The following is a 14,518-nucleotide window of genomic DNA, read 5'->3' on the forward strand; positions in this document are numbered from 1 at the left end:
CCAAGACCCAACCTCCGGGCTGATGATTTTAGGTTGTCCTGAAGAATTTGGAGGTAATCCTCTTTTTTCATTGTGCCATTTACTCTCTGTAAAGCAAAACAGGCCCAGAGCATAATACTACCACCACCATGCTTGACGGTAGGCATGTTGTTCCTGGGGTTAAAAGGCCTCACCTTTTCTCCTCCAAACATATTGCTGGGTACTGTGGGCCAAACAGCTCCATTTTTGTTTCATCTGACCACAGAACTTTCCTCCAGAAGGTCTTTGTCAGGTTCAAACACTAAAGACATCTATTATTAAACAAGACAAGAAGCAAAGAATTAAACAGACAGAATTCAATTTGGCTCAATTTGAGGAAAAACGCTTGGTCTGTACTCTCTGTACAGTCTTCCAGCGCGCTCTGGCGAAAGATTGTACGCCTCCCCCTTTATTTGGACTTTCTCCGACCACGTGGCGACATCGCCTTTGAATACAACAGTTCAAATGAAAAGGTTGTAAAAGAGTTCAAAAAGAGGTCGTCTGGAAATTGGGCAGATCCTGCCTTCTCTCCGCTTTGTAGCGCTTGGGTTAAAACAACCGTATTTTTCGGACTATAAGTCGCTCCGGAGTATAAGTCGCACCGGCCGAAAATGCATAATAAAGAAGGGAAAAAAACATATATAAGTCGCACTAAAGTATAAGTCGCATTTTTGTGGGAAATGTATTTGATAAAAGCCAACACCAAGAATAGACATTTGAAAGGCAATTAAAAATGTCTTAAGAATAGTGAACAACAGGCTGAATAAGTGTACGTTATATGAGGCATAAATAACCAACTGGTATGTTAACGTAACATATTATGGTAAGAGTCATTCAAATAACTATAACGTATAGAACCATACTTGCCAACCTTGAGACCTCCAATATCGGGAGGTGGGGGGTAGTGGGTGGGTGGGGGGGTGGGGGGCTTGGTCGGGGGTGGGGGGGGCGTGGTTGGGGGCGTGGTTATTTACAGCTAGAATTCACCAACTCGAGTATTTCATATATATATATATATATATATATATATATATATATATATATATATATATATATATATATATATATATATATATATACACAGTGGGGCAAAAAAGTATTTAGTCAGCCACCCATTGATTGTCAATGGGTGGCTGAAAAATTTTTTTTTTTTTTTTTTTTTTTAATGAAATCAACATAAAAAACACAATATATACATTATATATCAATATAGATCAATACAGTCTGCAGGGATACAGTCCGTAAGCACACATGATTGTATTTATTTATGTAAAAAAAAAAAAATTTTTTTTTTTTTTTTAAATGAAATCAACATAAAAAACACAATATATACATTATATATCAATATAGATCAATACAGTCTGCAGGGATACAGTCCGTAAGCACACATGATTGTATTTATGTAAAAAAAAAAAAAAAAAAAAAAAAAATTTTTTTTTTTTTAATGAAATCAACATAAAAAACACAATATATACATTAAATATCAATATAGATCAATACAGTCTGCAGGGATACAGTCCGTAAGCACACATGATTGTATTTATTTATGTAAAAAAAAAAAAATGTTTTTTTTTTTTTAATGAAATCAACATAAAAAACACAATATATACATTAAATATCAATATAGATCAATACAGTCTGCAGGGATACAGTCCGTAAGCACACATGATTGTATTTATTTATGTAAAAAAAAAAAAAAAAAATTTTTTATTAATGAAATCAACATAAAAAACACTATATATCAATATAGATCAATACAGTCTGCAGGGATACAGTCCGTAAGCACACATGATTGTATTTATTTATGTAAAAAAAAAAAAAAAATTTTTTTACATAAATAAAATTTTTTTTATTTTTTAAATGAAATCAACATAAAAAACACAATATATACATTATATATCAATATAGATCAATACAGTCTGCAGGGATACAGTCCGTAAGCACACATGATTGTATTTATGTAAAAAAAAAAAAAAAAAAAAAAAAATTTTTTTTTTTTTTTTAATGAAATCAACATAAAAAACACAATATATACATTAAATATCAATATAGATCAATACAGTCTGCAGGGATACAGTCCGTAAGCACACATGATTGTATTTATTTATGTAAAAAAAAAAAAAATTTTTTTTTTTTTTAATGAAATCAACATTAAAAAAACACAATATATACATTAAATATCAATATAGATCAATACAGTCTGCAGGGATACAGTCCGTAAGCACACATGATTGTATTTATTTATGTAAAAAAAAAAAAAATAAAAAAATTGTTTTTTTTTTTAATGAAATCAACATAAAAAAAACACAATATATACATTATATATCAATATAGATCAATACAGTCTGCAGGGATACAGTCCGTAAGCACACATGATCGTATTTATTTATGTAAAAAAAAAAAAAATATATTTTTATTTTATTTTTTTTTAAATGAAATCAACATAAAAAACACAATATATACATTATATATCAATATAGATCAATACAGTCTGCAGGGATACAGTCCGTAAGCACACATGATTGTATTTATTTATGTAAAAAAAAAATATATATATATATATATATTTTTTAAATACCCCCCCCATCCCCTCCACCGGTCCGTGGGACAAATTTTCAAGCGTTGACCGGTCCGCAGCTACAAAAAGGTTGGGGACCATTTTATTTGATATTTTACGCTAGTGTGTTAATCATTTCACACATAAGTCGCTCCTGAGTATAAGTCGCACCCCCGGCCAAACTATGGAAAAAAAACTGCGACTTATAGTCCGAAAAATACGGAATATCTTTCCGTTGATTACAATACATGAAAGAAAACAGAACACCTTCATGTTGCTTCCCCCCCTACACAGTGGAGTTTTACAAGCCTTCTTCTTGGTAGGTTCAAAGACAGCTTTTGGACTACTACTCACCGGGGACTCATTTCAACACAAAGTTTTTGTGATAACTTAGATCAAATTATTCTAACAGTCTTATCTTTGTCTTTGTCCATGTGATGTGATGCTCTGATCACACTCTATCACAAACAAATAAGAATTGTAGAAATGATTGTAAACTCAAGACAGCCATGACAGGATGTTCTTTACAAGTGTATGTACACTTTTGACCACCACTATATCCAAAATGGAGTTTTGGGTCATACAATAAATGTTCATGTTTTCAAATAATTATACAATACTAATCGTGTTAAAGGCCTACTGAAAGCCACTACTAGCGACCACGCAGTCTGATAGTTTATATATCAATGATGAAATCTTAACATTGCAACACATGCCAATACGGCCGGGTTAACTTATAAAGTGACATTTTAAATTTCCCGCTAAGCTTCCGGTTGAAAACGCCTTTGGATGATGACGTATGCGCGTGACGTAGCCAGTGGAACGGAAGTATCGGTACCCCATTGAATCCAATACAAACTAGCTCTGTTTTCATCTGAAAATTCCACAGTATTCTGGACATCTGTGTTGGTGAATCTTTTGCAATTTGTTTAATGAACAATGAAGACTGCAAAGAAGAAAGCTGTAGGTGGGATCGGTGTATTAGCGGCGGACTACAGCAACACAACCAGGAAGACTTTGACTCGGATAGCAGACGTGCTAGCCGATGCTAGCCGCCGACCGCACGGATGATCGTGGTGAAGTCTTTCGTCCTTCCGTCGATCGCTGGAACGCAGGTGAGCACGGGTGTTGATGAGCAGATGAGGGCTGGCTGGCGTAGGTGGAGCGCTAATGTTTTCCCGTTATACTAAGTTAGCTTCAATGGCGTCGTTAGCAACCGCATTTTTAAGCTTCGCCAAGCTGGAAAGCATTAACCGTGTATTTATAGGTCCATGGTTTAATAGTATTGTTGATTTTCTGTCTATCCTTCCAGTCAGGGGTTTATGTATTTTGTTTCTATCTGCATTTGAGCCCGATGCTATCACGTTAGCTCCCTAGCTAAGTTAGCTTCAATGGCGTCGTTAGCAACCGCATTTTTAAGCTTCGCCAAGCTGGAAAGCATTAACCGTGTAGTTACATGTCCACGGTTTAATAGTATTGTTGATCTTCTGTCTATCCTTCCGGTCAGGGGTTTATTTATTTTGTTTCTATATGCAGTTAAGCACGATGCTATCACGTTAGCTCCGTAGCTAAAGTGTTTCGTCGATGTATTGTCGTGGGGATAAAAGTCACTGTGAATGTCCATTTCGCGTTCTCGACTCTTATTCTCAAGAGGATATAGTATCCCAGGTGGTTTAAAATACAAATCCGTGATCCACAATAGAAAAAGGAGAGAGTGTGGAATCCAATGAGCCAGCTTGTACCTAAGTTACGGTCAGAGCGAAAAAAGATACGTCCTGCACTGCATTCTAGTCCGTCACTCTAACGTTCCTCATCCACGAATCTTTCATCCTCGCTCAAATTAATGGGGTAATCGTCGCTTTCTCGGTCCGAATCGCTCTCGCTGCATTGAAAACAATAGGAAAATATGAGGAGGTGAACAACTGACTACGTCACGCTACTTCCGGTACAGGCAAGGCTTTTTTTTTTTTATCAGAGACCAAAAGTTGCGAACTTTATCGTCGATCTCTACTAAATCCTTTCAGCAAAAATATGGCAATATCGCGAAATGATCAAATATGACACATAGAATTAGAGATGTCCGATAATATCGGCCTGCCGATATTATCGGCCAATATATGCGTTAAAATGTAATATCGGAAATTATCGGTGTCGTTTTTTTTATTGGTATCGTTTTTTTTTTGTTTTTTTTTAAATTAAATCAACATAAAAAACACAAGATACACTTACAATTAGTGCACCAACCCAAAAAACCTCCCCCCCCCATTTACACTCATTCACACAAAAGGGTTGTTTCTTTCTGTTATTAATATTCTGCTTCCTACATTATATATCAATATATATCAATACAGTCTGCAAGGGATACAGTCCGTAAGCACACATGATTGTGCGTGCTGCTGCTCCACTAATAGTACTAACCTTTAACAGTTCATTTTACTCATTTTCATTCATTACTACTTTCTATGTAACTGTTTTTATATTGTTTTACTTTCTTTTTTTTATTGAAGAAAATGTTTTTAATTTATTTATCTTATTTTACTAATTTTTTTAAAAAGTACCTTATCTTCACCATACATGGTTGTCCAAATTAGGCATAATAATGTGTTGATTCCACGACTGCATATATCGGTTGATATCGGTATTGGTTGATATCGGTATCGGTAATTAAAGAGTTGGACAATATCGGCAAAAAGCCATTATCGGACATCCCTACATAGAATGGATCTGCTATCCCCGTTTAAAGTAAAACTATTTCATTTCAGTAGGCCTTTAATATCAATGAAAAATAATCGTGATTATCATATTTCCCGTAATCGTCCTGCCCTACTTAATGATCCGAACATGTGAAATTGGTACTAACCTCCCTTTCTCTATCCAATCTCCTCCTCCCCAGGGTTTGTACGTGCGGATGGCGTGCTCCAGGCTGGGCAGTCGATTGCTGGAGGCCATATGGAGCAACGCCTCAGTCAGTCACAGACAAAGTATCGCACAGGAGCTCGGTAATGATATTTTTTCGGAAAATCTATTCAAGGATGGTGGATTTCATATCCGGTTCACTTGTGTGTTAATGATCGTTCCTCCTCTCGCTGTTTTTTTTTTTTTTAAATCCCAGTGCCGGGCGAAATCCAGCTGAGGTCGGACCAATTTGCTCGCCACGTGTGGGGGAAATTCGCACTCTCACACTTTATTCACCGGCGAGCCGTCTGGCAGGAAATCCAAACCGGCGAGTCCAAGAAGCGCAAACTTTTCAATGATATTCTGGAGTAGAACTAAAAAGGCCTTAGTACGTTTTATTACATTTGATTGACAAGATTATGACCACCGTGTAAATTCCAATATTAACCTCTTAAGGCCCAAGCTGTTTGTTTACATGTGTTTTTTTTTTTATTTCTCTTTGCTATTTGGGCTTATTGGACCCTAATTAGAATAACAACTAAAAATCATCTTTTGATATGATGTACTTAATTTTTACACTTTGTTTTCCAAATTCCATTGTATGTTATACTCTTCTGACACCACCAGATGGCAGTATAAGTGTCCACATAAGTGGCCATAAGACCCCAATTCAGTAGTGTACACAATTTTGGAAATAAGAGCAAAAAGATGCTGTCCACGCATGTGGCCACTAGGGCCTTTAGAGGTTAAAGAAGATAACATTGTATCGGTATCATTGGAATGTATCTTCCTATGTTAGACAGAACAAACACCACCAATAAGAGCAGGAATAAAACTCAGACTTACTAAACGCAGGGATGTTTTCTGGTCACGTAACACGTTTGCCTATAAGATTGGTTGTCAAAGTCACTGGTAAACATTTATTATGCAAATTAGTCACTCTTATTAATGAAATACAAATACAGGAAACGGTGACCGGCATATAGTGGGGTTGTGTACCTTTATGAGGTGAGTATGTAAGGCTGTCCACAAGGTTGCGGAGTGTGTTTTATAGGAATTTCCCACCATTCTTCCAAAAGCGCATTGGTGAGGTCACACACTGATGATGTTGGTGGAGAAGGCCTGGCCCTCAGTCTCCGTTCTGATTCATCCCAAAGGGCTCAGGTCAGGACTCTGTGCAGGCCAGTCAAGTTCATCCACACCAGACTCTTACATCCATGTCTTTACGGACCTTGCTTTGTGCACAAGGTTGCGGAGTGTGTTTATAGGAATTTTCCACCATTCTTCCAAAAGCGCATTGGCTCCCAGTCTCCGTTCTAATTCATCCCAAAGGTGTTCCATCGGGTTCAGGTCAGGACTCTGTGCAGGCCAGTCAAGTTCATCCACACCAGACTCTGTCGTCCACGTCTCTACGGACCTTGCTTTGTGCACTGGTGCACAGTCGGAAGAGGAAGGGGGCCTCGCTCCAAACTGTTCCCACAAAATTGGGAGCGCGGAATTGTCCAAAAGGTTTTGGTATCCTGGAGCATTCAAAGTTCCAACTCCTGAAAAACAACCCCACACCATAATTCCTCCTCCACCAAATTTCACACTCGGCACAATGCGGTCCGAAATGTAGCGCTCTCCTGGCAACCTCCAAACCCAGACTGGTCCATCAGATTGCCAGATGGAAAAGCGAGATTCATCGCATGCCACGCTTTGCGTTGGACTCGGTGATGTACGGCTTGGATGTGGCTGCTCGGCCCTGGAAACCCATTCCGTGACGCTCTCTGCGTACTGTACGTGGGCTAATTGGAAGGTCACGTGAAGTTTGGAGCTCTGTAGCAACTGGCAAAAGTTTGGACACACCTTCTCATTTCAAGGTGTTTTCTTTACTTGCATGACTATTTACATTGTAGATTGTCACTGAAGGCATCAAAACGATGACACATGTGAAGTGAAAACCACTTCTTGAAGCTCATGGAGAGAATGCCAAGAGTGTGCAAAGCAGTAATCAGAGCCAAGGGTGGCTATTTTGAGGAAACTTGAATATAAAACATGTTTTCAGTTATTTCACCTTTTTTTTTTGTTAAGTACATAACTCCACATGTGTTCATTCATAGTTTTGATGTCTTCAGTGACAATCTACAATGTAAATAGTCGTGAAAATAAAGAAAACTCATTGAACGAGAAGGTGTGGCTAAAGTGTTTTCCCGAGACTGCACTTGTCATAACAATGTCTTTATTTGGCACAGTAATGAAACAATTATAATTAAAGTCACTGGTCAATCCCAAGTTCTTTAGATGACATATATGCAGAGTAAGAAGGACCATCAAGACAGAATAGGAATATTATCAAGAAAGAAAGGAATACCTCCCCCTTCCCCAACACTGATAAGATAAGGAGGGGCATGCATCTCTCTCACATTCCAATGCGTAAAACACTACACATACATCTGCACACAAAGACAAACAAGTATACAGAGTATGCATGGAAAAGTACTAGCTGCTCCAAACATGACTATGAATAAAGAAAGAACTCTTAAACATTTATGCATTCTCCACACTATAAAGTAGTAATGTTACATTTCAGTATGAATTTCCATGCAATTACCAGCAGCACGGAATGGCAAATGTCCTCATCAAGGATAAACATTCTGCATTTAATTATTTTTGATTGGATGATTCGCTTGGATAAATCATGGCGCTTGGATAAAAGATGGCATCGCAGTTAGAATAGCGAGCTGGTACATGAAATATGACCGCAGCAGCACGTATTCATGCCATCAAAACGTTTGTACAATACTTTTATGAGCCCTCAGATATCACAATATTCTCTAAACTACGATATTGGGATTTCTCCTTTATCGCATTTCTGTATTTATGTCCTTTTTAGCTTGAAATATTACTCATACTTTACATCAGTGCTACACAAATGGCGGCCCGCCAAAGCACGACAAGAAACGAGAATGAAGCCGGCAAGTTCGCCAACCCCCGGCCCCGCACCGGACCCAGCAGCCCCGCACCGGACCCAGCAGCCACGGGCAGCAGAAACAGCAGCTGCAATACCCCCAAACCCACCCAAGCTTTCGATTTGGCCAGCCGAATATCACCCTAATTCTTGATGAACACATTATAACTAGGGTTGCTCCTGTATGCAGTACCCCCGCCACCCCGCAGGGGGCAACAGCGAAGCATGTGGGTCACAGCCAAGCAGCAGTGGGTGAGTAGAAGAAAGTGTGAACGTATTGAAATTGCTGACTTTGATGTATTTTGTGTTCATGGTCGTGTTGTTTAAAACTGGTTAAATACGCTGACTTTGACCAGCAGGGGGCAATAAAGCTACGCCTTGCGCAATGTTTGCTGTGTGTATTAACACTAAACCAATGGATGTTATACTTTTGTAATGTTTATATTTTCAGTTTTACTAACCTAAATACAGGAGGACGTATAAAGAAATAAAATTGTGGAAGAAAAATAACAACTAAACGTGTTAACTATCTGTCTGGCTGCACACGCTGGAAACGAGTAGCCAGGGCAGAATAATGACTTTATTGACAGTGCTGTGTGAAAACGGATGTGTTTACTTTGTTAATAGGTAAACGCAGTCTCAAAGGAACTTTCTAAGGTAAGATCCACATTTGGATGTCCGACCCCTGAGACCTTGGGCTCTTGAAACTGCGGCCCTCTTGATTATATCGTTGAATAGCCCTGCTTTAGAGATAGGGTGAGGAGCTCAAAGTAAAGCCGCTGCTCCACATCGAGAGGAGCCAGATGAGGTGGTTCGGGCATCTGGTCAGGATGCCACCAGAACGCCTCCCTAGGGAGGTGTTTCGGACACGTCCGACCGGTAGGAGGCCACGGGGACGACCCAGGATATGTTGGGAAGACTATGTCTCCCGGGAGGAGCTGGACGAAGTGGCTGGGGAGAGGAAAGTCTGGGCTTCCCTGCTTAGGCTGCTGCCCCCGCGACCCGACCTCGGATTAGCGGAAGACTAATGAGAGGTTTCCTCGATGTGTGGGCGTAGGTGCGGTGGCTACATGTATCTATTTGTATGAAAATAGATCTGAATAGACCCGCAGTGCGCCTTTTAAGGGCTAGGGTTAGTGTTAGAAGCCGTTGGGTTAGAGGGTTAGGGTATGAAATTAGCTGACTGGTCATAGCTCGTCCTTGTTGCTTAGGTTGTTTTAGCTACTTCTCGGTGACAAATGGCAGGACGCGATGACCTTTTCAGCGATACTTGAGCCATTGCTCCTTGAACACCGATCACATCAAATGACTTCCATTGAGTCATTAAGACCCAACACCCCCCCCCCCCCCCCCCCTGGTGACAATATCTGGCCTCAACCTTTCCCGTGTGCGTGCCCAATTTGCGCCACAGCGGCGGTGTGTTTGCGGTGTAGCCACCCGCACCGCACCTACGCCCACACATCGAGGAAACCTCTCATTAGTCGTGCGCAAAGCGTGCTGAAAATACTTTTGAAATCACTCCCAAAAAAGCATTCACCATTTTGTCTTTTAAACATCCACTGTCTTCTTGAAGACCCGTCTCCCTCCGCACCAGAAGAAATTACAGTGCCGGCCCCCAGAATGAGTCAGCGAGAGGGAGGATCGCTGTCACAATGCCAGAGTGATTAGGTGTCAGTAAACGATCGCATTGTTCGAGACACCAAATCCAACCTTTTGTTGGATTATATATTTCATTTCAGCCTGTCTCCTTCTTTTGTCCTCGTGACTATTTGGTACTGACCGGCTAATTGCAAAAGTTAAACAAAGGACTTAATATGTAGGACAGCTGAGATACCAAAAGACTCTGGGACTCGTCGTCTCCTAGACGACAGTCTCCAAGCAACCATTCCTCTTCAAAGCATTTCTCCATCTCCCTCTCTTGCTTTTTTTCCAACCCTCTTGTCTCTTTGCCAGTTGTCGTTCCTCTCAAGAGTCCTCCCGTAGATCCCCTTCAGGTAGTTCCTATACCGGCGTCATAACCTCGGAACCACATCGGTTTCTCGCGATCGGTCGCGTGGAACTACGATCTCCCTCGACAAATAGAACTCAGCTTCTTCTACGCGACTGTGGAATCCATCCATCCATCTTCCGCTTATCAGAGTTCGGATAAGCGGGGAAGCCCAGACTTCCCTCTCCCCAGCCACTTCGTCCATCTCCTCCCGGGGGATCCCGAGGCGTTCCCAGGCCAGCCAAGGCTGACATAGTCTTCCCAACGTGTCCTGGGTCTTTCCCGTGGTCTCCTACCGGCCGGACGTGCCCTAAACAACTCCCTAGGGAGGCGTTCGGGTGGCATCCTGACCAGATGCATCTGGCTCCTCTCCATGTGGAGGAGCAGCGGCTTTACTTTGAGCTCCTCCCTGGTGACAGAGCTTCTCACCCTATCTCTAAGGGAGAGCCCCGCCACCCGGCGGAGGAAGCTCATTTGGGCCGCCTGTACCCGTGATCTTGTCCTTTCGGTCATAACCCAAAGCTCATGACCATAGGTGAGGATGGGAACGTAGATCGACCGGTAAATTGAGAGCTTTGCCTTCCGGCTCAGCTCCTTCTTCACCACAACGGTCCGCATTACTGAAGACGCCGCACCGATCTGCCTGTCGATCTCACGATCCACTCTTCCCTCACTCGTGAACAAGACTCCAAGGTACTTGAACTCCTCCACTTGGGGCAAGATCTCCTCCCCAACCCGGAGATGGCACTCCACTGCGGAATCTGTTCTCCTGTATGGCAGTGAATGCTGGACCCTGAAGCCAACCCTGCCGAAGTCTGTAGACGGGTGCTACACCAGAATGCAACGTGTAGTGCTCAACATCAGCGGGAGTACGCACGTTACCAACGAGAATCTGTATGCCGGAATACACAGGGTGAGCGACAAAATAGCCGCCAGAAGAATGAGACTAGCAGGACACTGCCAAAGACACCAGGAGCTGCCAGTCGGCAAACTGGTACTGTGAGAGCCAACACGTGGGCACCAGTCACGAGGACGTCCCACTGTAACATATGTGGACGTACTCAAGAATGATGCGGGAGCACAAAGCACCAACGAGCTGGCCGGATGTACGGAGAACCGGGATGACTGGAGACAACGACGTCTGAGGACGACCTAGAGAGAGTGGCGGCTGACGACGCTCTTGCTTTCGAGACCAGCCGTAGACCGTTGCTCGGCGGCGTTAGGGGAAATAAGTGTCACTGCTTTTTGGGATTTGGCAGGAATTTCCTTTACCAAGTTGAATCAAGAGTCAAATGCCAGTTGTTTTTAGAATGCTGTTACAGCGCTGCCATATAGTACCATTGACTCTGTCGCCTCCCGAACCCCCGATTGACCCGAATATTGCATCTTCATTGTAATTCTCCCTGACGTTGACCGAAAGTAGACAGTTGCTAATAGGATTTTCTGTACTACGTACTTAGATTAAGCCTCTATTTATGCCGGCTATGGATTCTCATGGGGTCAAAGGAAGTTCACCAGCTGGGGAAAAATATTAACTTCAGTTCAGGGTAGAATAATTCTTTATTCACTCACGTCACTTAGCAAGACGCTTAATTCTTAATTGGAGATTTTGGAGAACTGTATGCTTCCTATTTTACTAGCGCAGTTTTTGGTTTGGAGAAACTTTGCTGAATAGGACACGACCCCATAAAACACCTTTGTGATCAAACAACAGAACTTTCGAGCCAGTCGCTCCTCTGATTTACCACGGATCATTGGTCTCTTCCACCTCACCAGTATTGAGGATTTTTTTATCTCAGTTGTTGAATGGGAAGTAGGCCCAAACCTTTTATCTCCCAAAGTTTTGACCCCATGGTGTTATGATCCTCTGCCCGGATCATGTTCTGTTGGTTTTTGGACTCCCTCAGTTCCTGTTTTTGTTTTCTGTTTCCATGGGTGCTTATTGTTTCCACCTGTCTTTGATTGGTGTTCGGGATGCTCACCTGTTTCCCGAGCACTAATCAGAACACTATTTATCCCAGCCTTTTCCGGTCAGTCAGTCTGGCTTCCTAATTTGCTACCCGCAACAGTTGACGACTTTTGATTCCTGTTGGTGTATGCTATAGCTCCCGCTCTAGCCTCCTTAGCTTTCCCTCCCGTGCTATGAGCACACCTTTATTTTTTCCCCTATATGATTTATCTTAATAACTAATTTCCTACCTGCACGCTGTGTCCAGAGTCCGTCTGCATCTTGGGAGAACGACCCCCGCATCACCATGCGACCCGGTCGCCACACATGGGAATCATCCAGTGGCGGGCCGTGCGTCTCCCACCTAGGCCTTCAGTGATATCCGACTTCAATGATTACCTCTCAAAATACCATAATTTATGGAGAAATACTATACAGAATCATATTTGCGCTCTACTGGGCATTGAATCACTTCAAAACGGGTTATTTTTTGGCGCATTTAAAAGTCAATAAACCCGAATCAGCAATTAAAACATCATCGGCGGTCACTCGAAGCGAGTATGACGATCCTCCTGGTAGGGGGTTATCCCTTTATGGAGGATGCCTGTGCGTGACTTTGTTTAACGTGGGGAGACTGGTGCACAGACAGTCACCACACGATCCTTGACAGATCCGGGTCAGGGTCCCGTGGCTTGGAGTCCAAGACGACTGGGGACCCTTTTCTGCTGCGGCCTTCAACCGCCATCCCAGCCGTTGTGACGCTCCATAGGGTTAGCAATCATCCTCCGCCTGTTCCACCGTTGAGGTCTTGGGTCGTTATTTCCCCATAACTGGGTCCACATGGATGTGGGGGTGCCGTTGTGGTGGTTCTTACATCTACCGTCTTCCGCCTGCTCCGCCGTTGAGGTCTTTACCGTATCCCTGGCTAGGGGGCAGTCAGGTACTAGGCCAAGTTGTAGACCTGTTGACCTTTTTTAAATTAAAACAGCTCACATTTACTTGCATTTTAATCAAGGGAGAACACACTAATTAATTATCAGTCAAAATGTATTTATATAGCCCTTCGTAACAAGTGTCTTAAACGGCTTCACAAAGTCACGACGACGTTCCCCCCGATCTAAACCCACATCCGGGCGAGGAAGAACTCAAAAGACAAAAAAGGAACCCTGACAAGGGACCACAATGGCTGTCGAGTGGGTATAATTACTGAATTGTTCATTAATAGACCACCAGGAATCCAACAGATAGTCACAGGGAGGGATCTTCTTCGGGTAGTGATGTGCCATACCGATGGTTTTCTCTGACATGAGTGGTATCAGCGATACTGGTCCGATACAAATATTTGTGCAAATATACCTAATATGTCTGCTAAAATTTAAAAAGTTGCGTATCTCAAATAACATCTCATAAAGAATACAAGACAGACTGTAAAGTATATTGAGGTAGGGGCTCGAATAACAACGTAGCCAAGCTGATACAACAGGACCAAAATACACGAAAATGGTGTTTCAAGCCATATGTAAGAATTCAAATGAATAGGACTCAACTAAGCTCTCTATAAAATTATCCACTTTAGTCATAATTTGTGCGCTTAACACACTTCTCTATGACTTTAGCTCCAGACTTCTTCTGTATGGTTGATTGTCATTACTGCCACAAGTGGTGGAAAAGTGTATTACACCTGAGTATCGATACGGACCTATGGTTAGGGAAGACAGATGTAAGAAACTGCCAAAATAAAAGCACAAGACGCATCGTTGGGATGTCAAACAAAACTTTCTTAACTAATAATAATAATAATAGATTTTATTTGTAAAAGCACTTTACATTGAGCAAACAACCTCAAAGTGCTACAGTGCATTTAAAAAATAAATAGATAATAAATAAATACAAATAAAACTAGAACACCCTAATAGCTAGAACTAGCACACATATCTAAAACAAGGCTTTTTTTTAAAAAGAAGGGTTTTTGAGCCTTTTTTTTTAAAAGCATCCACAGTCTGTGGTGCTCTCAGGTGGTCAGGGAGAGCATTCCACAGACTGGGAGTAGCAGAGCATTGTTCGTAGCTTTGTCATCGGAGGTTAGCCCGTCCGGAGCGGAGGTGTGGTGGAGGATTTGGGGATGAGCAGTTCTTTGAGGTAGAGGGGGGCATTTCCATGGAG

At 41.8% G+C, this 14,518-nt stretch overlaps 1 protein-coding gene across 1 annotated transcript in view; it reads left to right on the forward strand.

The window, feature by feature from the left end:
* LOC133665191 (nucleolar protein 9) overlaps positions 1 to 6,862 on the forward strand; it is a 29,358-nt gene extending 22,496 nt beyond the window's left edge. Inside the window, exons 11-12 of the mRNA XM_062070430.1 lie at positions 5,469 to 5,574; positions 5,688 to 6,862. Coding sequence (XP_061926414.1) covers positions 5,469 to 5,574; positions 5,688 to 5,842 — 261 coding nt within the window. The 3' untranslated portion in view covers positions 5,843 to 6,862. The remainder of the gene's footprint in view (positions 1 to 5,468; positions 5,575 to 5,687) is intronic.
* Positions 6,863 to 14,518: the final 7,656 nt, after the last annotated feature.

The sequence above is a fragment of the Entelurus aequoreus genome, linkage group LG14 (assembly GCF_033978785.1).
Source record: "Entelurus aequoreus isolate RoL-2023_Sb linkage group LG14, RoL_Eaeq_v1.1, whole genome shotgun sequence".
Lineage (NCBI taxonomy): Eukaryota > Metazoa > Chordata > Actinopteri > Syngnathiformes > Syngnathidae > Entelurus > Entelurus aequoreus.